A 24,897-nucleotide genomic window follows, 5' to 3' on the forward strand; every position below is an offset into this window, starting at 1 on the left:
TATTATTAGGGACTGACAGTGTGTAACCACATCCTCATGTGTGCCCATATATAATATAATACAGCATATTACTAGGGACTGACAGTGTGTAACCACATCCTCATGTGTGCCCATATATAATATAATACAGCATACTACTAGGGACTGACAGTGTGTAACCAGATCCTCACGTGTGCCCATATAGAATATAATACAGCATATTACTAGGGACTGACAGTGTGTAACCACATCCTCATGTGTGCCCATATATAATATAATACAGCATATAACTAGGGACTGACAGTGTATTACCAGATCCTCATGTGTGCCCATATATAATATAATACAGCATATTACTAGGGACTGACAGTGTGTAACCACATCCTCATGTGTGCCCATATATAATATAATACAGCATATTACTAGGGACTGACAGTGTGTAACCACATCCTCATGTGTGCCCATATATAATATAATACAGCATATTACTAGGGACTGACAGTGTGTAACCAGATCCTCATGTGTGCCCATATATAATATAATACAGCATATTACTAGGGACTGACAGTGTGTAACCAGATCCTCATGTGTGCCCATATATAATATAATACAGCATATAACTAGGGACTGAGCTGGGAGATAACATTATAGACAGTGATAACGTAATAATGTCACTCATATACAGTATACACGGAGTGACTGCGTCATTGTGCCCATCTGCCTAATATTAACACGATCCACCATCTGCCAGATGTCACTGGAGACTGACTGAGCGGGGTGGAGATAGGGCAGCACAGGGCGTCCAATCACAGCACGCCCCATTATTGTAGCTGTAAGTAACTCCTGCCATAGACAGATGGACGAACTGGGATCTGGTGACTGGGGAGACGGCGGCCATGTTCCTGGAGACTCCTCTGCAGACGGAAACATCATCCTCTATGAATGTATGAATATACATTCAGCCACACAGCAGACACATGTTCTTGTGACATTATGATAAGCAGATAATGCGGAAGGGGAGATACACATGACAAAGGATAAATCATTATCATTGAGATCGCTGCACCTAAGAGCTTACAATCTAAATGAAACCCATGGTGAGATATAGCGCTGGTATACTGGCAGGCAGAGTCCATGGTGTCCTGCACTCACATATACACTGAGGGGGCAAAGTCCCTGTTCTAACCACTATGCCCAACATCCGGCAGTAACTGTACACGGGCACCACCAGCCGGCACGCGGCACCCAGCATGGTGGATCATGGCGCTCCTCATCTTGTGGATCACATTGGTGGAAATGTCAGAGCCAGGTGATGTTACCAATCCTCCAGTGTCGGGGGCCTTGGCCACTGCCAGCGCACAGTCTTGTTACTAGGAGACGGGTACAGCTCTGCCGGACCACATCCATGACACAGCACCATGCTCTGTGTGACCTCCCTCTGTCAGCAGCTGCTGCACTCAGCTGTTGGTGCTCCCAGGTCCCCACTGCAGCACACTGGTTTCCAGAGCAAGATCAGTGGTGTGTGTGGAGGAGCAGATGTCGCCCTGAGGAGCTGGGTGGGGTGAGGGTCCCCTCGCTACGTATGGCTTAGGCTCCCCGATGCCTCTAGCTTGCTGAGCAGAGCAACAATGAGATTTCTATTTGTAGAGCAAGATTATTATAATGAGGAGCGCACGGCTGTTATCACACCGCACACACTGCGCTCCAGCTCGCGGAGATCACTCTTATTCTATACCTTTAGTAACTCACTATAGCCATCAGCCCATGGAACCTGTGGGAGCGACCTGTACACTTGTGTGATTGTGTCAGTGGGGACAGGGCTGCATGTGACAGGGGTAGTGACAGTGATCTGGCCACTAGAGGCAGTGTTCCACCAGAGCCTATACAGGATCACTCACAGGTATATAACACACTTCCTAACATCAGATCTGACCACTAGAGGCAGTGTTCCACCAGAGCCTATACAGGATCACTCACAGGTATATAACACACTTCCTAACATCAGATCTGACCACTAGAGGCAGTGTTCCACTAGAGCCTATACAGGATCACTCACAGGTATATAACACACTTCCTAACATCAGATCTGGCCACTAGAGGCAGTGTTCTACCAGAGCCTATACAGGATCAGTCACAGGTGTATAACACACTTCCTAACATCAGATCTGGCCACTAGAGGCAGTGTTCCACCGAAGCCTATACAGGATCACTCACAAGTAAGTAACACACTTACTAACGCCTGGCGTATGTGGCCAGAGGAGCAGCCCGATCCCTCTCATACCAGACGGTCAGACATCTATTCTCCCCAACATATTACAGAACAGGGAGCTGCCATAGGAGCGTCTCACACCCAGAACAGCCGCCGTGCACAGTCTATGATCTCCCATTCTGTCCGGCAATGCGATAGATGTCACATTATAGAAGAGTGAGCATCACTGACCTGCACTGGACTCTGGGAGGAATTCCTGCAGCCCCCGATGATCACCAGCATCCAGCTCTATACCGGCCTCAGTTCCTGTGTATGACAATAAGCAGACAGTGTTACACACAGAAATAGATACCTTAGGGTGCTCGGGCGCTTTAGATAGGAGATGCTTCACCAAGCAGCAGTCTCTGAATAAGGGAAGTCACTCCCGTTTACAGTACAGAAAAAAAGGTGGGATGAGACCGCGCTAAATTTGATGGATACAACAAGTGATGTAAATAAAAACACAATTTATTCCTAAAATAGATGCAATAGGTAACAATTAAGAACTAGGTACATATAGGACAATTACATGTCAAATACAGTTGGTATATGATCTAAAATTCATAAGACACTTCGATAGGGTTACCCAATACGCCAGGAGGTGATGTTTGAAAATTGGAAGTTTTGAGGTGACCGTTCCGGATTGTTTTCCCCTACAAGACTACAGTCCAGCATAAACAACAGTCTCAGAGATAAGCAGTAGCCAATAGATGGGCAGTTTACCGTTAGAGGGTAGTGTGCTCCAGATTCTTTTTAGTGGAGGGCTCCTCATGCATTACGGTTGACACAGTCCTTTTGTGCGGCTATTGCTATTTGTAGTCTCAGAGTTTGGATGGATCGTCTGGACGAAGTTTGGGGGATGGTTCGGTCCTCCTTCAGAGCAGCTCCTGGCTGGGGTCCCTGGTACACCTGACGCGTTTCGCTGCAGTCAGCTTGCAGCTTTATCAAAGGTTACACACATAGGCAGAGACAGAAGGGGCAGTGTCTGTGTAGTAGTCATTATTCCCATATGTTACACTGACAGTGACAGGAGGAATATCTGGCCACACGTGTTCCCATATGTTACACTGACAGTGACAGGAGTAATATCCGGCCACACGTGTTCCCATATGTTACACTGACAGTGACAGGAGGAATATCCGGCCACACGTGTTCCCATATGTTACACTGACAGTGACAGGAGGAATATCCGGCCACACGTGTTCCCATATGTTACACTGACAATGACAGGAGGAATATCCGGCCACACGTGTTCCCATATGTTACACCGACAGTGACAGGAGGAATATCCGGCCACACGTGTTCCCATATGTTACACTGACGGTGACAGGGGGAATATCCGGCCACACGTGTTCCCATATGTTACACTGACAGTGACAGGAGGAATATCTGGCCACACGTTTTCCCATATGTTACACTGACAGTGACAGGAGGAATATCCGGCCACACGTGTTCCCATATGTTACAGTGACAGGAGGAATATCCGGCCACACGTGTTCCCATATTTTCCACTGACAGTGACAGGAGGAATATCCAGCCACACGTGTTCCCATATGTTACACTGACAGTGACAGGAGGAATATCCGGCCACACGTGTTCCCATATGTTACACTGACAATGACAGGAGGAATATCCGGCCACACGTGTTCCCATATGTTACACCGACAGTGACAGGAGGAATATCCGGCCACACGTGTTCCCATATGTTCCACTGACAGTGACAGGAGGAATATCCGGCCATACGTGTTCCCATATGTTCCACTGACAGTGACAGGAGGAATATCCGGCCACACGTGTTCCCATATGTTACAGTGACAGGAGGAATATCCGGCCACACGTGTTCCCATATGTTACACTGACAGTGACAGGAGGAATATCCGGCCACACGTGTTCCCATATGTTACACTGACAGTGACAGGAGGACTATCCGGCCATACGTGTTCCCATATGTTACACTGACAGTGACAGGAGGAATATCCGGCCACACGTGTTCCCATATGTTACACTGACAGTGACAGGAGGAATATCCGGCCACACGTGTTCCCATATGTTACACTGACAGTGACAGGAGGAATATCTGGCCACACGTGTTCTCATATGTTACACTGACAGTGACAGGAGGAATATCCGGCCATACGTGTTCCCATATGTTACGCTGACAGTGACAGGAGGAATATCCGGCCATACGTGTTCCCATATGTTACGCTGACAGTGACAGGAGGAATATCCGGCCACACGTGTTCCCATATGTTACACTGACAGTGACAGGAGGAATATCCGGCCATACGTGTTCCCATATGTTACACTGACAGTGACAGGAGGAATATCCGGCCACACGTGTTCCCATATGTTACACTGACAGTGACAGGAGGAATATCCGGCCACACGTGTTCCCATATGTTACACTGACAGTGACAGGAGGAATATCCGGCAACACGTGTTCCCATATGTTACACTGACAGTGACAGGAGGAATATCCGGCCATACGTGTTCCCATATGTTACACTGACAGTGACAGGACGAATATCCGGCCACACGTGTTGGCCACAGACAGCTGTATAGAGGCAATATCCAAATGCAGTATTACGTAAGAACAATTACCGGTCACCATAGAGATGAATATCTCAGTCCTAGTGACTAGATATATTGGAGAAAGTACATCAGCCCCAGCAGTATAGCCGTCTGTTCCACTTATAACCAGGGAAATTGGGCTTGCTGTTTCTAAGTTTTGTGGTTTTATAGTTGGACAGTCGCCAGCCGCTACTTTCTGCGAAGTACATAGGGTCCACAGGGAAACATCAGGATGTGTAGTGGTGGATGAGGCATCTGGACACCAAACAGTTAAAGCTTTAGCTGTCCCAGAATGCATAGCTTCCCTCCTCTATAACCCCTGATAGCGCAGTTTTGTTTACTAGTCCAATGCAGCAAGCAGGAAGGAGAGAAGGAAGATGTCAGGCACATAAGAACACATTCTTACTGACTGGAGAAGGAACTAGAGGCCAATGCCATACAAAACCTGAGAGGCCAGGTGTGTCAGGGTAGGCGCACTGTAGACCCTATGTACTTTGCAGAAAGGGAGTTAACAAAGGTAAGTCTACCATAACTCTCCTTTTCTGCAGCAGGGTACATAGGGGTTCCACAGGGAAACATCGGGGGGTGTCCCAAAGCAGTTTATCAAGGGAGGGGACGCATCTGAGCGGATAAGAGAACCCGGCGTCCAAAGGAAGCATCCTGGGAGGCGAAGGCATCAAAGGCATGAAACCTAAGAAACGTGTGTACCTAAGTCCACGTAGCCACCTTGCACAATTGTTTGGCAGATGCCCCACGGCATGCCACCCAAAAAGGTCCTACAGACTCAGTAGAATGGGCAGAAATCAAAGCTGGAACTGGAAGACCAACCAGAGTGTAAGCTTGTGCAATCATCATTGTTGTCCATATGGCCAATGTCTGCTTGTTAGCAGGCCAGCACCAATTGTGAAAACCAAGAAAGACAAAAAGGGCATCAGAACGTCTAAAGGAGGCAGTACGGTCCACACAGACACGTAGAGCCCCCTAACCACATCTAAAGAACGCTCTTTAGCCAACAAGTCTGGCGAGATGAAGGCTGGAACCACAATAAGAAGAAACCACTATTGGAAGTAAACCAGGTCTAGTTCAGAGAACTGCTTTGTCACAGTGGAAAATCAAAAAAAGGAAGGACAACAGGACAATGCACCTAAGTTCGAAACCCTCCTTGCTGAGGCAATAACCAGTAGGAAAAGAGTCTTAGCAATTAGCCATTTGAGGTCCACTGATTCAAGAGGTTCGAATGGGGGCCTCCTGAAGAGCCTCCAATACAACAGACAGATCCCATGGATACACCGGAGGGACATAGGGAGTCTGAAAGCAAAGAACATCCTAAAGGAACGTGTGTACATCAGGAATGGAGGCAATCTTGCATTGGAACCATATAGACAAGGCAGAAATGTGTACAGTGAGAGAAGCAAGACGAAGGTCTAGGTCTAAACCTCTTTGAAGAAAGGCCAGAATCCTGGAAGTCCTGGACTTAGTGGCTTCCCAATGCTAAGCAGCACACCAAGTGAAGTAAGCGTGCCATACAGTCAGAAGCCGGTTTGCGGGCTTTCAGCATAGTTTGTACGAATGCCTCAGAAAAACCTTTTGACCTCAGAAATGAAGCTTCAAGAGCAGTGCCATCAAAGACAGCCGATCGAGGTCCAGAGGAAGGCAGGGACTCTGGCATAGAAAGTCCCGTCGCTGAGGAAGTAGAAGGGGCTGCTCTGCTAAGAGTCCTTGGAAATCTGAGAACCAGTGACATCTGGAGCGATGAGCATGAACCTTCCTCCTTCTTGTTTGAACTTGCGAAGAACCCGAGGTAGGGAGGATGTAAGGCAGGTGAAAGGTCCACAGAACCGCCAGTGCGTCCACAAATGCTGCCTGAGGATCCTTGGTCTTACATCCGAAGACTGTAACCTTGTGATTGTGTCGAGAGGCCATGAGATCCACGTCAGGTTTGTCTAACCAGAGTTGAAAAACCTCGGGATGAAGACCACCGATATGGCCAGAAGATAGCATTGCGTCCAGCGCAGGATCTTGGACACTTCCATCATTGCCATGAGGCTTAGAGTGTCGCCCTGATCGTTGATATAGGCCACCATGGTGGCACTGTCAAACTTAACTTGAACTAGTCTGTTCTGCAGGATAGGGAGAGCCAGAGACAGTGCACTGAACACTGCTCTCAACTCCAGTATATTGATTGGCAGCAGAGATTCTACCCGGGTCCAACGTCCGGTAGGTAATTAAAATCCTATTTTCTCTAGCATCCATAAGGGATATTGGGGGAATCTAGTATGATGGGGATGTCCCAAAGCTTTCAGAACGGGCAAAAACGTCTGCAGCACCACCTGCCCAAACTGGGAATCCTCTTTGGCCAGAGTATCAAACCTGTAGAACTTCACAAAGGTGTTCTTCCCGACCAGGTAGCAGCTCAGCATAGTTGCAAGTCCGAGACTCCATGGGCAGCTGCCCGGGAAGACCCCACCGATCTTGTAGAGTGGGCCTTCAGAGAATGTGGAACAGGTAAGGCTGCCGACACATAGGCCTGGTGGATAGTAAGCCTAAGCCAACAAGCAATGGACTGCTTTGAAGCAGGGCAACCCTTTTTCTGTGCATCATATAGCACAAACAAGGAATCCGTCTTCCTGATCCGAGCCTTTCTCTTGACCTAGATACTCACAGCATCCAGTGCCTCTGGAGGAGCAGAAGTGGCAGAACTTGACGGAACCACAATAGGTTGATCCAAGTGCAACCTTCGGCAGGAACTGCTGCCTAGTCCTGAGCTCCACTCTGTCCTCATAAAAGACCAAGTAGGGGCTTTTACACGATAAGGCCCCCAAATCTGAGACACGTCTAGCAGAAGACAGGGCCAATAACATCACTGTCTTACACGTGAGATACTTGACTTCTACAGTCGTCAGAGGTTCAAACCAGGAGGACTGTAGAAATTCCAACACTACATTCAAATCCCAGGGTGCCGTAGGCGGCACAAAAGGAGGTTGAACATGAAGCACCCCGTGCAAGAAGGTCTGAACTTCTGGCAATACTGCTAATTTCTTCTATAAGAAAATGGAGAGAGCTGAAATCTAGACCTTAATGGAACCCAGACATAAGCCCTTAGCCACATCAGCTAGCAGGAAACGGAATCCGTCCCAAATGAAACTCCGCAGGCAGATACGTGCAGTCCTCGCACCAAGAGACATATCTCCTCCAGATATGATGATAGTGTTTTGACGTCACAGGTTTCCTAGCCTGCCCCATGGTAGCAATAACCTTTTTGGAAAGGCCCTTGTGAGCTAGGATGTTCCGTTTAACCTCCATTCCGTTAAACGAAGCCGCTGTTTGTCCGGGTAGACAAACGCCCTTGTTGATGATCTCTTCTCAGTGGCAGAGGCCAAGGGTCTTCGACGGACATATCCAGATGATCCACGTACCAAGCCCTCCGAGGCCAACCAGGGGCAATCAGAATTGCCTGGACACCTTGATTCCTGATGCCCTTGAGCACCCTTGGGATCAATGTCATCGGAGTAAACAGGTAGACTAGCCGATAAGGCCAAGGCGACATCAGTGCATCTACTGCCCTCGCCTGAGGGTCCCTGGTTCGTGAGCAATACCAACGAAGCTTCTTGTTGAGCCGAGAAGACATCATGTCTCGCATGCAGGCCCTGCTTTTTGTCCCTCCTTGTCGAGTGATGTATGCCACTACTGTGGCGTTGTCCAACTGTACCTGGATCGCGTGATCCCTGAGCAGAGGAGAGGCATGAAGCAGAGCATTGTAGATCGCCCGAAGTTCCAGAATGTTGATCGGACGGAGGGCTTCGTGGCCTGACCACCTGCCTTGGAACTGAACCTCCTGGGTGACAGCTCCCCATCCTCTCAGGCTCGCATTCGTCGTAAGGAGGATCCAATCCTGAATCCTAAAACTTTAGCCTTCCAGTAGGTTGGAGGACTGCAGCCACCACAGGAGTGAAATCCTGGCCTGAAGTGACAGCCGAATCATCTGGTGCATCTGAAGATGTGATCCGGACCACTTGCTCAGGAGATCCAATTGATAAGTCCTGACATGGAACCTCCCATACTGGATCGCCTCGTACGAGGCAACCATTGTCCCAACAATCTTATGCAAAGTTGGATGGATACTCGAGTTGGCCGGAGAACCATGCGGACCATCCGCTGAAGTGTTCTCGCCTTGTTATCTGGGAAGAACACTTTCTGGTTTACAGTATCCAGTAACATTCCCAGGAACAGCAGCCTCTGAGTTGGCTCCAGGTGGGACTTCTGTAAATTGAGGATCCACCCATAATGTGACAGAAAGTGTATGTTGCGGTCTATATGGAGCAATAAAAGCTCCCTGGAGATGTATTAATGAGTGCTGGGGACAGGCGGTCGGAATTTACTGCTATGTGGTGGCCTTGGATAGAATACAAGACATCCGAATCATATAAGACTTACATTTCCTCCACAAAATAGAGTAGAGGACGGGAACCGACTTTTGACTCAATTGGTAATAGGGTCTTGGATGAATAACCCTAACGCTTGAATCACGGCACATGTCTTATTCTCCTTTGCATAACATACTCGGTTCAGTCACCCCAATCTTTTGAAGTTTCTCTTCTCTTTTCTTTTTCTTCTTCTTGTTACATACCTATCCATTATTATGTTTTCTTAAACCAAAATGTTAATGTGGACTATAACTGTACAGAACATGTGATTATCGATCTGTATACGCTCATGTTGTCACACCATTTTGTCATTGATTGATACCCAGCTATATTTACAACTTGTTGTAAGTCTATATTGTTACAATAAAAACAGATTATACAAAAAAAAAAAGCTCCCTGGATCTTGCTTTTATCAGGAGATCGTCCAGGTAAGGGACAACATTGACCGCCTGGACCCGGAGTTGGAACATCATCTCCGCCATCACCTTCGTGAACACCCTCAGAGCTGTGGACAGGCCAAAGGGTAACGCCTGGAACTGGTAGTGATCATTCAGCAGGGCAAATCTCAGGTAAGCCTGATGAAGTGGCCAAATAGGGATATGGAGATAGGCATCTTTGATATCCAGGGAGACCAGGAATTCCTGTTCTCCCAGGCCCGCAATCACTGCTTCCAAGGATTCCATCTTGAACTTGAAAACCTTTAGATAAGGGTTCAAGGATTTTAGATTCAAAATGGGTCTTACCGAACCATCCAGTTTCGGTACCACAAACAGGTTAGAGTAGTAACCCTTTCCCTGTTGTTGCAGTGACACTGGAACAATGACTTGGGATTGGACCAACTTTAGAATGGTCTGTTGCAGGGTAACACGCGTATCCTTCAAAACTGGTAAGCTTGATTTGAAAAATAATTGAAGAGGAGCACTGTCGAACTCCAGCTTGTAGCCCTGAGAAATGAGGTCCTTGACCCAGGTATTCTGGCAGGAATTTTCCCAGATGCGGCTGAAGTGACGCAGCCGAGCTTCCACCTCCAGATGCCCTTGGGGTGGGTGGGCACCGTCATGCTGAGGCCTTAGTGGAAGCTGTACCGGTGCTCTCCTGAGAACTGGCGATCGCTGGTTTTCTGGTCTTACCTCTAGTGCCTCTAGCCGCACTGGAGGTACCCCTGGCCCTAGATCTAAACCTTTTAGACCGAAAGGACTGGGTAGACGGCCCTGGGAAGGAACGCCTAGCCGGCGAAGCCCCAGAGGGGAGAAAATAAGAATTTACTTACCGATAATTCTATTTCTCGGAGTCCGTAGTGGATGCTGGGGTTCCTGAAAGGACCATGGGGAATAGCGGCTCCGCAGGAGACAGGGCACAAAAAAGTAAAGCTTTACTAGGTCAGGTGGTGTGCACTGGCTCCTCCCCCTATGACCCTCCTCCAGACTCCAGTTAGGTACTGTGCCCGGACGAGCATACACAATAAGGGAGGCATTTTGAATCCCGGGTAAGACTCATACCAGCCACACCAATCACACCGTACAACTTGTGATCTAAACCCAGTTAACAGTATGACAACAGAAAGGGCCTCTTAAAGATGGCTCCTTAACAATAACCCGAATTAGTTAACAATAACTATGTACAAGTATTGCAGATAATCCGCACTTGGGATGGGCGCCCAGCATCCACTACGGACTCCGAGAAATAGAATTATCGGTAAGTAAATTCTTATTTTCTCTATCGTCCTAAGTGGATGCTGGGGTTCCTGAAAGGACCATGGGGATTATACCAAAGCTCCCAAACGGGCGGGAGAGTGCGGATGACTCTGCAGCACCGAATGAGAGAACTCCAGGTCCTCCTTTGCCAGGGTATCAAATTTGTAAAATTTTACAAACGTGTTCTCCCCCGACCACGTAGCTGCTCGGCAGAGTTGTAATGCCGAGACCCCTCGGGCAGCCGCCCAAGATGAGCCCACCTTCCTTGTGGAGTGGGCTTTTACAGTTTTAGGCTGTGGCAGGCCTGCCACAGAATGTGCAAGTTGAATTGTGTTACAAATCCAACGAGCAATCGACTGCTTAGAAGCAGGTGCGCCCAACTTGTTGGGTGCATACAATATAAACAGCGAGTCAGATTTTCTGACTCCAGCCGTCCTTGCAATGTATATTTTTAAGGCTCTGACAACGTCCAACAACTTGGAGTCCTCCAAGTCGCTAGTGGCCGCAGGCACCACAATAGGTTGGTTCAGATGAAATGCTGATACCACTTTAGGGAGAAAATGCGGACGAGTCCGCAGTTCTGCCCTATCCGAATGGAAGATTAGATAAGGACTTTTATAAGATAAAGCCGCCAATTCAGATACTCTCCTGGCAGAGGCCAGGGCTAGTAACATAGTCACTTTCAATGTGAGATATTTCAAATCCACCTTTTTCAATGGTTCAAACCAATGGGATTTGAGGAAATCTAAAACTACATTTAGATCCCACGGTGCCACCGGAGGCACCACAGGAGGCTGTATATGCAGTACTCCCTTGACAAAAGTCTGGACCTCAGGGACAGAGGCCAATTCTTTTTGGAAGAATATTGACAGGGCCGAAATTTGAACCTTAATGGATCCCAATTTGAGACCCATAGATAATCCTGATTGCAGGAAATGTAGGAAACGACCCAGTTGGAATTCCTCCGTCGGAACCCTCCGATCCTCGCACCACGCTACATATTTTCGCCAAATGCGGTGATAATGTTTCACGGTGACTTCCTTCCGTGCCTTAATCAAGGTAGGAATGACTTCTTCTGGAATGCCTTTCCCTTTTAGGATCTGGCGTTCAACCGCCATGCCGTCAAACGCAGCCGCGGTAAGTCTTGAAAAAGACAGGGACCCTGCTGTAGCAGGTCCCTTCTCAGAGGTAGAGGCCACGGTTCGTCCGTGAGCATCTCTTGAAGTTCCGGATACCAAGTCCTTCTCGGCCAATCCGGAACCACTAGTATTGTTCTTACTCTTCTTTGCCGTATGATCTTCAATACCTTTGGTATGAGCGGCAGAGGAGGAAACACATACACTGACTGGTACACCCAAGGAGTTACCAGTGCGTCCACAGCTATTGCCTGTGGATCTCTTGACCTGGCGCAATATTTGTCCAGTTTCTTGTTGAGGCGAGACGCCATCATGTCTACAATTGGTCTTTCCCAACGGTCTATTAACATGTTGAAGACTTCTGGATGTAGACCCCACTCTCCCGGATGAAGATCGTGTCTGCTGAGGAAGTCTGCTTCCCAGTTGTCCACGCCCGGGATGAACACTGCTGACAGTGCTATCACGTGATTCTCCGCCCAGCGAAGAATCTTGGCAGCTTCTGCCATTGCACTCCTGCTTCTTGTGCCGCCCTGCCTGTTTACATGGGCGACCGCCGTGATGTTGTCCGACTGAATCAACACCGGCTTTCCTTGCAGGAGAAGTTCCGCCTGGCTTAGAGCATTGTAGATTGCTCTTAGTTCCAGAATGTTTATGTGAAGAGACTTTTCCAGACTCGTCCATAATCCCTGGAAGTTTCTTCCTTGTGTGACTGCTCCCCAGCCTCTCAGGCTGGCGTCCGTGGTCACCAGGATCCAATCCTGAATGCCGAATCTGCGGCCTTCTAATAGGTGAGCCTTCTGCAACCACCACAGAAGTGACACCCTTGTCTTTGGTGACAGGGTTATTCGCAGGTGCATCTGCAGATGCGACCCTGACCATTTGTCCAACAGATCCCTTTGGAATATTCTTGCATGGAATCTGCCGAATGGAATTGCTTCGTAAGAAGCCACCATTTTTCCCAGGACTCTTGTGCATTGATGTACTGACACTTTTCCTGGTTTTAGGAGGTTCCTGACCAGATCGGATAACTCCTTGGCTTTTTCCTCTGGAAGGAAAACCTTTTTCTGAACCGTGTCCAGAATCATTCCTAGGAACAGCAGACGAGTTGTCGGGATTAAATGGGATTTTGGAATATTCAGAATCCACCCGTGTTGTCTTAGCACCTCTTGAGATAGTGCTAAAGCTGTCTCCAGCTGTTCTCTGGACCTTGCCCTTATTAGGAGATCGTCCAAGTATGGGATAACTAATACGCCTTTTCTTCGAAGAAGAATCATCATCTCGGCCATTACCTTGGTAAAGACCCGAGGCGCCGTGGACAATCCGAACGGCAGCGTCTGAAACTGATAGTGACAGTTTTGAACAATGAACCTGAGGTACCCTTGGTGTGCGGGGTAAATCGGAACGTGTAGATACGCATCCTTGATGTCCAAGGATACCATAAAGTCCCCTTCTTCCAGGTTCGCTATCACTGCTCTGAGTGACTCCATCTTGAACTTGAACTTTTTTATGTAGAGGTTCAAGGACTTCAGATTTAGAATAGGCCTTACCGAGCCATCCGGCTTCGGTACCACAAATAGAGTGGAATAATACCCCTTTCCTTGTTGTAATAGGGGTACTTTGACTATCACCTGCTGAGCGTACAGCTTGTGAATGGCTTCCAACACCCTCTCCCTTTCGGAAGAGACGGTTGGTAAGGCAGACTTCAGGAAACGATGAGGAGGATCCGTCTCTAATTCCAACCTGTACCCCTGAGATATTATCTGCAGGATCCAGGGGTCTACCTGCGAGTGATTGTAATTTTTGAGACGGCCCCCCACTGTCCCCGAGTCCGCTTGAGAGGCCCCAGCGTCATGCTGAGGTTTTTGCAGGAGCCGGGGAGGGCTTCTGTTCCTGGGAAGGAGCTGCCTGTTGGTGTCTCTTCCCTCTTCCTCTGCCTCGTGGCAGGTACGACAAGCCCTTTGCTCTCTTATTTTTGTAGGAGAGAAAAGGCTGCGGTTGAAAGGTCGGTGCCTTTCTCTGTTGGGGAGTGACTTGAGGTAAAAAAGTGGATTTCCCGGCAGTAGCCGTGGCCACCAAGTCTGATAGACCAACTCCAAATAACTCCTCCCCTTTATACGGCAAAACCTCCATGTGACGTTTTGAATCCGCATCGCCTGTCCACTGTCGTGTCCATAAGGCTCTTCTGGCTGAAATGGACATAGCACTCACCCGAGATGCCAGTGTGCAAATATCCCTCTGTGCATCACGCATATAGATAAATGCATCCTTTATTTGTTCTAACGACAGTAAAACATTGTCCCTATCTAGGGTATCAATATTTTCAATCAGGGATTCTGACCAAACTACTCCAGCACTGCACATCCAGGCAGTTGCTATAGCTGGTCGTAGTATAACACCTGCATGTGTGTATATATTCTTTTGAATAACTTCCATCTTTCTATCTGATGGATCCTTAAGTGCGGCCGTCTCAGGAGAGGGTAACGCCACTTGTTTGGATAAGCGTGTGAGCGCCTTGTCCACCTTAGGGGGTGTTTCCCAGCGCGCCCTAACCTCTGGCGGGAAAGGGTATAATGCCAATAACTTTTTTGAAATTATCAACTTTTTATCAGGAGCAACCCACGCTTCATCACACACGTCATTTAATTCTTCTGATTCAGGAAAAACTGTTTGTAGTTTTTTCACACCATACATAATACCCTGTTTTACGGTATCTGTAGTATCAGCTAAATGTAACGTCTCCTTCATTGCCAAAATCATATAACGTGTGGCCCTACTGGAAAATACGTTTGAATTTCTACCGTCGTCACTGGAATCAGTGCCCGTGTCTGGGTCTGTGTCGACCGACTGAGGCAAAGGGCGTTTTACAGCCCCTGACGGTGTTTGAGGCGCCTGGACAGGCATTAATTGATTGTCCGGCCGCCTCATGTCCTCAACTGACTGTTTAAGGGAAGATAAACCATCACGTAATTCCACAAATAAAGGCATCCATTCTGGTGTCGACCCCCTGGGGGGTGACATCTGCATATTTGGCAATTGCTCCGCCTCCACACCAATATCGTCCTCATACATGTCGACACCACGTACCGACACACACCGCAAACTCACAGGGAATGCTCTAATGAAGACAGGACCCACTAGCCCTTTTGGGGAGACAGAGGGAGAGTCTGCCAGCACACACCACAAAGCGCTATATATACAAGGGATATCCTTATATTAAGTGCTCCCTTATAGCTGCTTTAATATATATATATATATAGCCATTAATGTGCCCCCCCTCTCTGTTTTACCCTGTTTCTGTAGTGCAGTGCAGGGGAGAGACCTGGGAGCCGTTCTGACCAGCGGAGCTGTGACAGAAAATGGCGCCGTGTGCTGAGGAGATAGGCCCCGCCCCTTTTTCGGCGGGTTCTTCTCCCGCTATTTTTCCAGTCAGGCAGGGGTTAAATATCTCCATATAGCCCCTATGGGCTATATGTGAGGTATTTTTAGCCTTGTATAAGGTTTATATTTGCCTCTCAGAGCGCCCCCCCCCAGCGCTCTGCACCCTCAGTGACTGCCCAGTGAAGTGTGCTGAGAGGAAAATGGCGCACAGCTGCAGTGCTGTGCGCTACCTTATGAAGACTGAGGAGTCTTCAGCCGCCGGTTTCCGGACCTCTTCACGCTTCAGCATCTGCAAGGGGGTCGGCGGCGCGGCTCCGGGACCGGACTCCACGGCTGGGCCTGTGTTCGATCCCTCTGGAGCTAATGGTGTCCAGTAGCCAAGCAGCAAATCCACTCTGCATGCAGGTGAGTTTACTACTTTCCCCCTAAGTCCCACGTTGCAGTGATCCTGTTGCCAGCAGGACTCACTGTAAAGAAAAAAACCTAAACTAAACTTTCTCTAAGCAGCTCTTTAGGAGAGCCACCTAGATTGCACCCTTCTCGTTCGGGCACAAAATCTAACTGGAGTCTGGAGGAGGGTCATAGGGGGAGGAGCCAGTGCACACCACCTGACCTAGTAAAGCTTTACTTTTTTGTGCCCTGTCTCCTGCGGAGCCGCTATTCCCCATGGTCCTTTCAGGAACCCCAGCATCCACTTAGGACGATAGAGAAACATGGATTTCCCCGCAGTAACTTTACAAATCCACGTATCCAATTCTACCCCGAAGAGCCATTCCCCCAAAAAAGGGAAGAGACTCGACATTGCGCTTAGATTCTGTGTCCGCTATCTACTGACGCAACCACAAAGCCCTGCGCGCCGACACTGCCACAGCAGTGGTCCTAGCATTAAAATTGGCTATTTCCTTGAGAGAGTCACACAGGACACGTGCAGTGTCCATAGTGATAGGGACACTCCTGGGTCTTGCATGTAAAACCCTTCCTGATAAGTATGTAGTAAGTGTCCTAGTCAGAGGCAGGAAAGAGACAATGTGCCCGGAGACCCAGCACACAGGATAAACTCGTAGAGCGTTTGCCATTTTTTTAAATGGACGAATCGCCGCTAGGCGCCATGTACTGTAAAAGCATAGGTAATGATGTGTTTTAGCATGTTATAATTAATGCTTTATGCACAGTTGTAGAAGTGTATGATGAAAAGTACAGTATTTAAATTTAGGATGTGTTTGAATGTAGTTTAAAAGTAAAAATGCACTTCCGAGTCTTATTTATTCGCTAATTGATTTTAGAAGCAGTGACTGCGGGAAATGGGATGTTATTTGTCCTTTCCTAGCAGGAGGTCTGGTGAAGAATCAGGCGTTGATAGTGGACTGTGGACTTATAGCAGGTGATGTGCATGGATTTTGCAGGATCCTGTGGAAAAAAGTGCTAATGAAAGATTCTTCTGTGTGTCTATGTAAAGTCTCTAGTGAGGATGAAGGAAAACAATTTGTTCGTTTTCTATGATTTCCTCTATATTTTAGGAAGTACAATGCAATCATTATTGCTGCGTAAACTGTATCGATACTTTGAATCTGTGTGATAAAGGAGGAATGCAAATTACCAGTTCCTGTGTAATGTGGGGTGCATTTAATTTTTGGGATAACTGGTCTGATTGGTATACAAGACCAACTATGGGAGGATTACAGCGTGCTGTATTGTGTCTTCAGACTATATATAAAGGGTCTGCGAGCCCCGAGTGTGTAGAGCCGGCCTGACCAAACTGTGGTTCTCCAGCTGTTGTGAAATTACAAGTCCCAGCATGGCCTCACACAGTTTTGTTATTAAGGCATGCTGGGATGTGTAGTTTCACAACAGCTGGAGAGCCACAGGTTTGCCAGGCCTAGTGTAGAGGTCTATGGGAGTTAGAATAGCCTTGGCGCAGTTGTCGGCATTATCGGCGGACGGGATCCCGGCGTCGGTATTCTGACTGCCGGGTTACAGACAGCCAGGACAGTAACTACAGCCCATAGATATACCCTCTGATTGAGAGGAGAATGTTGCTGTGACGTCTGTATGCTGTGAATGGTCCCTAGCACCCTTAGCGACAGGACTTAGGGAGTCATTCTGACCTGATCGCTCGCTTCAGTTTATCACAGCGCAGCAATCAGGTCAGAACTGCTCATGCGCCGGCGCCGCAGTGTGCCGGCACATGGCGGACAGCCGACGGCTGTCGTTGCCTAGCGATCGCCTCTGCCTGATTGACAGGCAGAGGTGGTCGCTGGGCAGGAGGGTGGGGCACGGCGGCGTTTGGCTGCCGTTTTGTGGGTGCGGTCCAGCCAACGCAGGTGTGGCCGGACCGTGCAGGGGGGCAGGCCGCAGCGGCTGCGTGACGTCACATGAAGCCGCTGCGAGCCGGGCAGCGACGAGTAGCTCCCGGCCAGCGCAGCTTTTGCACGCTGGCTACTCCTAAAGTACAAAAGCATCGCCGCTGTGTGATGCTTTTGTGCTTCAGCGACGGAGCAGGGACTGACATGCGCGGCGGGCTAGCCCTGTGCTCGGCGTACCCCCGCATGTCTGTGTTCCTAAACTCGGAATGACCCCCTTAGTCTTTTTAAAGACTTTTAAGACTTTTTGAGCAATAAACATCTTGCCTTTAAGACAACTATCAATCCTGTGACCAACAGAACTGCGCAAAACGTAACTCCAGTTTCGGTCTGTCGTGGAGTGTGCCCAGTGTCTCCATGCTCTGGCCTCTGCAAGGTATCATGAAGAGCCTGGTGGGGAGTGACCACTGGGGTTCAGCGGACACCAATCAGAAGTTGTGGCCGCACAGTGTCCATGCATACACAGCAGTAACGCGGTTCCAGGTGCTACATTGAAGAAAACTAGTGGTGGCAGCAAAACACCCGCCCACTGCACAGTGGGTGGAGTCAACAAAAGGTAAATAACGGTAAGAGGACCAGGCCCTATGGGATCAAACAAGTCTGTGATCGCTTGTATAAGGCATCGAGGCGCATCAGAAAAGCACAACCTACATGGGAGTACATTCTTCTCAGCTTTGGGACATTGGTAACATCATTTACAAGAGTTGGTTCTTCTGTACAATAAGTGAGATATAGGGACATGCTACAGACAGTCTGCTTTATATTGGCCATAATGGTGGGGAGGGGAGAGGGGGATTCTTACCAGGAACGACAATTTTTATTATACAGTAGCTATAAAAGGTATATAACCACCTGCTCCCCTGTCCTCAGTGTATTCAAGTTAAGGGTGTGAAAATTCTTATTTCCTCATGCAAGTCTGCGTTTCCTATACCAGCTCATACACGGTGTGTGGGGCGATGGTCTGGCTCCTGGATGTTACACAATGTGGGGACAGTGTGTCAGTGGCTGCCTGAGAAATAGCTTTTATACCCCAAGCTGCAGAACCTAACACCGGAAGCCTGTAGGTACCGGTCACCTCTCCCCGATACAGTCACTGAGGGAACAGATACCGGCTACAGTGGGTCTGTCTGGGGGCTGTCCCGGGGCTCAGGCCCTCTGGGTATATGATGAAGCGTAGGTGTAACTAGATAATACCAGGTATCAGTGCCGGCTGTAACAGAACGGACCACTTACATCAGGAAGATCATGTAGATCGCCATGAGGTACCACAGCCTACGTCACCTCCTTATAGTGAGTGTCCGGCACAGCTCTGCGCCCTCACAGAGAGCTGGCATCACTTCTACACTACACCAAGCAGATTATCACCAGTACAGGAGAAAGTGTCATGGTTCCTTACAGTCCCAGCACCCACACCTTCACACGAGCCCTTATGTCTCACCTATAGGCCCATCAGCCCTCCTAATAAGGCATTACTCTACCCCCCTGACCTCCCACCTACTCTCTGTCCCAGATCACCCCACATATTACCCCCCTCTCTATATTCTGTAAGTACTGACAGGCAGGGCCCTCTTCCCCTGTTCTTTCCTCCTAGCTCTAACCCTCTGTCCCCATCACCCACCAGTGTCCGGCCACTTTTGAAAACAAATTTGAGGCTGATGTGATAATGACTATTCAGACAATCACCAACATCACACCCCCTCCCCTCCCCCCCCCCCCCCCCCCCACGCCCGCTTTCACTGATATAGTTACTATCCCGTAATCTGATCAGACTCCCGACACTCACACATGTGTGGTGACCGTTCCCGGTGCCCAGAGGCTTCCAGACCCTGCATATATACACCATACTAATGAAACATAATCACCCCCATATATTACACCGCTGGGTCACAGTGGGGGTATATACGTTGGATTGGTGATGTTGCTACACAAGTCTATATTGTCATTATCACAGGAAATCCTTAGAGCCAGCATGATGCTGCATGAGAACCCCAGACCACAGAGACCTCTATACATATCTCCTGTATGACAGCACTGTCTGTATGTCCATCTCTCTCACCTGATCTGATCTCAGCAGGAACGTCCTCTTCTTTACATTGCTGGTAACACATCCCGTCTCCTGGCACAGCCTGTCATACAAGAACATGTGTCACATACGTGTCCCACCCACACGTTACACGGGACATCTGTATAGGAGTCACACACAGGGCGGGGACATGGGAATAACACAAGATCCTGCAATGTGAGACATGTGAGGAGCTGGGAGAGGTCAGAGCAGGTTCCTCTACCTGATAATCCTGGCTGATCATCCTGTTCTCTTCTCCCATACACCCCGGAGTATAGAGAGGGGTGTCACATGGGTCTGCGGGGTGTGTAGGGTTACACCCACCTGTGGGGAATAGACACAGATGTATCTGTATAAATGATAACGCAGAAGAAGACCTCAGCTGATACACACACATTATAGTGACGGATATGGCGGAGTAACATAGAACCAAAGTCCTGCAAATAAAACCTTATCCCGATCACTGCTAATGGCCCATTCTCCTGCAGCGCCGCAGTCAGCAGCGACGGGGAAATGTAGATTGTTATACTTACTGTGATGAGACCAGGGGAGGGGGTATTGTACTAATACCCCTAACGGTACTTCCACAGGACTACATTACACTGAGACTATGGTTGGGAATTAATTGTGAATTTTTCAATATTTTACCCACAGATTGCATGTTACCTTATGTGTTATAGTTTGTAGGGGTTTAATAGACTATTGTATTGTTCTAGTTGTGGGTGTGTTATACAGATGCAGCCATGCTCATCTTACTGCAACACGGCATGCTGCACGGCGTGCCAGGCGGTGACTATTCGCAGCCGGCGATTGCTCCATTATTCCATTAGTAATTAATGGAGTGATCACAGAACTCAAAGAGTCTCACCCTGGCATGCCACGCAGCACACCGTGTTCCAACATGCTGCATAGTAGCAAAGACGAGCTTGGCTACATCTGTATGTGCAGTAAAGGTGCCATTGTACCCCCTCTCCTCCGTACCTGTGTGATTGCTGAACCTAAGGATCTGGGAACACTTAGCAAACTCCGGATCTAACACCCGGTATCCTCACAGCCCTCACTGACCTGTGCCACAAGGGAGATGTGACTGATTGTGTACATCCCTGCAGTGCACTACTTGTGTACATTACACACCGGCGATAACACACAAGATACGTCACCAAACTGAGCCGCACCTGAATCAGTCAGTGTGTGTAATATGTTACGTGTACATGTATGTAATGTCTTTTGGCTTGGGTTCTGGGGATTGGCCCAGCTGTGCTTATGGCAACAAAAGCAGTAACGTTAATATCACTACTATTATAAATTACAAATCATTATAAAGCTAATTAATATGCAGACGTCAGACACACAACAGAGACCTGCAGCGCTGGGAATGATCTCAGGTAGAGAGGGCACCCCCAGCAGTCAGTGCGGCTGGTTATACAGAAGGTGTCTAGTTGGGGTCACCAGGTTCCTAAACCTCTGTGTGCGGCGCGGTGACATCAGAATGAAGAGACGTGTCACTGCATGGTAAAGATGGCGGCTGTAATGTACAACTGTCTCAGTATCTTGTCATGTGTTCCATGTTATAGCGCTGAGATAAGCTGCTCTTCCCTCCCATGTATGTAACGTCACATATAAGCCACATCTCCAGTAATATAAATACTTCTCCCCATACAGCAATATTATATCCCCAGAGCGTCTGCGTCTCTCACCTGGGCTGATCTCTGCAGGAACGGCCTCTTCCTTACACTGCCGGTGATATATCACGTGTCCCGGCTCATCCTGTCATACAAGAACATGTGTCACATACATGTCCCACCCACACGTTACACGGGACATCTCTATAGGACACACACAGGGCGGGGACATGGGAATAACACAATATCCTGCAATGTGAGGAGCGGATGTGCGAGGAGGAGAGGTCAGAGCAGGTTCCTCTACCTGATATTCCTGTGTCACAGTCCTGTTCTCTTCCTCTATACAGCCCGGAGAGTACAGAGGGGTCTCACAGGGGTCTGCCGGAGTTCTAGAGCTGCACCCACCTGCGGGGAATGGATACAGAACATTACAGTAAGTATAGTGATTCTATGTACAGTCAGTGGGGAGGTGAGGACTTCCCTACTGAGTAATGAGGAGACCACCGCCTGCCACCGAGTACAAGGTTACATGTAGGGTCACACACTGACTCAGCCTGGACATGTTACAGGAACAGTGGCCACAATTACCGCATAGTAACTTGTGTAAGTGTATAGACAATGGCAGAAATGTCCCATGTTACACTACTCGCCCAGGCAAGACGCCTGCACCTGCTGTACCTCTGGTACCTACAGATAAGACCTAACACTCAGCCATCCCCCGGCTGTCCTGTGCTGTAGAGAAGACCCTACCTGCTGCTGCTGCTATGTAAGATATCCCCAAACGTACTGGAGTAAAGGAAAGGGTGTACATATATCACGCACCAATCAGGTGCTGCTGTCAGTACAGGTTGCCGCCTGTATACGGAAGATGGCCCCTCACACACACACAGGACCTTACCCCATGGCCGCTGATCTCCTGTAGTTCCCTCATGTCCCTGCCCCAACATCCAGCCCCAGGACATCTCTCATCTGCACTAATACATGTGCTACAGTAATTACATTTTATGTTTGTTTTATATGATTTCATGGGCAATACGTGTCATTACAGTAACTGTTATTATAGTGTTCCTATATACACCCACATCTCACCTCACATGTTTAATCCCGTACAATAGAGTGGTAAGGACCGCCTGTATCGATGGGTCAAAGTCTATCTCTGAAGATGACATGGGAGATGAAGGGACAGACTACTCTATCTGCTGGGAGGGTTTGGATTAGGTAGGAAACGTACTTGGCATTGTAGTCGCAGCAGATCTCTTATTTTATTAGACATGACTAGAAATTTGCCAGGAGCGACCTAGAGTTTGGTATGCAGATACAAAAATCAGTAGGAATGATGAAAGACCAACACGGATCCACAGATGGGTTCTGTAGGAGAGGCCCCAAAAAGCTGGAATTTAGGCCAGCACGGTTGATATGAAATTATACAGCATATAAATTAGAAATGTGGGAGCTGGTGGCGTACAGAGTGTCGTGGCCTCAGGGTTCAAATCGGAATTCGGCACCAATCAATATATAAAACCACAGCTAGGCAGAGTGGATGAGCCAACAAAATGGACAGGGTGACAGAGCCAACAGTCAGCCATATTGTAAAATGAAGGCTGTGGATATAACTTTCTTATTATCCCACAGGAACAGAGAAAGAGCTTTAGGAAGTTATTCCAGCCAGCCAACATACAGATATGGTGAATTCTCCGTGGTATCAATTCCGTGAGTGGAAACAATTATCAGGGCGAGTGTAGTGTAACTCTGCTCTCGTCACTAAAGGTGGGAGGGCATAATACTAGCTGTCCCACTGAAATCTAGGCATTGAAATCGCTTGTAATGCAGGGAAATGCTGCGTGTGTTGGGTGCAAGGTGGCGTGTTGTGAAGTCTGTGGGTTACAGATCTCAACGTTCAGCCGCAGGGGACCACCGATCCCGTCCGGCTGAGGTAACCAGAGGGTGTAGGGAGCCTAAAGAAGAGGAGCAGGTGTCTCAAAAAGACACAGGGCTGTAGACTTATTTCCACAGGGATAACATCGGGGTGTAGAGTAGGATCTTGATCCGAGGCACCAACAGGCTAAAGCTTTGACTGTTCCCAAGATGCTTAGCGCTGCATACTCTATAGCCCGGCCTCAGTGCACAGGAGCTCAGTTTCGTTAACCAGTCCAATGCAGTAGCAGGCAAAAGAAACGACAACCTTTAGTAGCCACAGACATCACATTGTCACGACAAAAGAAGGTATCAGCGGCTAATGCCATACAAACCCAAAGAAGCTAAGTGCGTCAGGGTGGGCGCCCTGTGGAACCCAGTGTACCTTGCAGAAAGAGAGTTAACAACGGTAAGTTCGAAGGCATAGAATCTAATGAACGTTTCCACTGAGGACCACGTAGCCGTTTTGCACAATTGTTCAAGGGTCGCACCACGGCGGGCCGTCCAAGAAGGTCCAACATACCGAGCAGAATGGGCTTTGATGGTAGCAGGAGCTGGAAGGCCAGCCTGTACATAAGCGTATGCAATCACCATTCTAATCCATCTGGCCAAGGTCTGCTTGTTAGCATGTCAGCCACTTTGTGAAAACCAAAAAGGACAAAGAGAGAATCAGACATCCGAGTGGAAGCTGTCCTCTTCACATAGATACGGAGAGCCCGTACCACATCCAAAGACCTCTCTTTGGAGGACAAGTCATTAGAGATAAAGGCTGGAACCACAATCTCTTGGTTAAGGTGGAAAGAACCACCTTAGGTAAATAACCAGGGCGTGTCCGAAGAACCGCCCAGTCTTGGTGAAAAATCAGAAAGGGAGACAGACCGGATAAGGCACCCAAATCTGAAACCCGTCTAGCAGAGGCAATAGCCAGCAGAAATAAAACCTTAAGAGTAAGCCACTTAAGGTCCGCAGACTCAAGAGGTTCAAACAGAGACTCTTGCAAAGCCTCCAGAACCACTGACACAGGCGGGACATAGGGAGGTTGAATCCGCAAAACACCCTGAGTGAATGTATGAACATCAGGCAGAGTAGCAATTTTTCTCTGAAACCAAATCGACAAGGCAGAAATATGAACCTTGAGGGAGGCCAGACGAAGGCCCAAGTCCAGGCCCTGTTGCAGGAAGGCCAAAAGATTGGCCGTACTAAACTTGTAAGCGTCGTGATTGTTAGCTGCGCACCAAGCAAAGTAAGAATTCCAGACCCTATGGTAAATCCGAGCAGAAGCCGGCTTACGGGCCTTCAACATGGTTTGAATGACCGCCTCAGAAAATCCTTTGGCCCTCAGAACTGAAGCTTCAAGAGCCACGCTGTTAAAGCCAGCCGGGCCAAATCCTGGTATACACAAGGGCCCTGAACGAGGAGGTCTGGGCGTTGCGGAAGTAGAAGGGGACGCTCCATCGATAAACCCTGAAGGTCTGAGAACCAATGCCGTTTGGGCCACGCTGGAGCGAT

General features: G+C 48.5%; 1 protein-coding gene across 3 annotated transcripts in view; it reads right to left on the reverse strand.

The window, feature by feature from the left end:
- Window positions 1-24,897, reverse strand: part of LOC134996138 (oocyte zinc finger protein XlCOF7.1-like) — a 101,265-nt gene that overhangs the window by 35,767 nt on the left and 40,601 nt on the right. For all 3 annotated transcript variants that reach the window (XM_063951165.1, XM_063951167.1, XM_063951166.1), the window contains exons 7-11: window positions 21,779-21,879; window positions 21,550-21,619; window positions 20,076-20,176; window positions 19,847-19,916; window positions 2,420-2,494 (exon numbers count right to left, since the gene is read on the reverse strand). In XM_063951165.1, the coding sequence (XP_063807235.1) occupies window positions 2,420-2,494; window positions 19,847-19,916; window positions 20,076-20,176; window positions 21,550-21,619; window positions 21,779-21,879 (417 nt within the window). The remainder of the gene's footprint in view (window positions 1-2,419; window positions 2,495-19,846; window positions 19,917-20,075; window positions 20,177-21,549; window positions 21,620-21,778; window positions 21,880-24,897) is intronic.

Source organism: Pseudophryne corroboree, chromosome 2, assembly GCF_028390025.1.
Source record: "Pseudophryne corroboree isolate aPseCor3 chromosome 2, aPseCor3.hap2, whole genome shotgun sequence".
Taxonomy (NCBI): Eukaryota; Metazoa; Chordata; class Amphibia; order Anura; family Myobatrachidae; genus Pseudophryne; species Pseudophryne corroboree.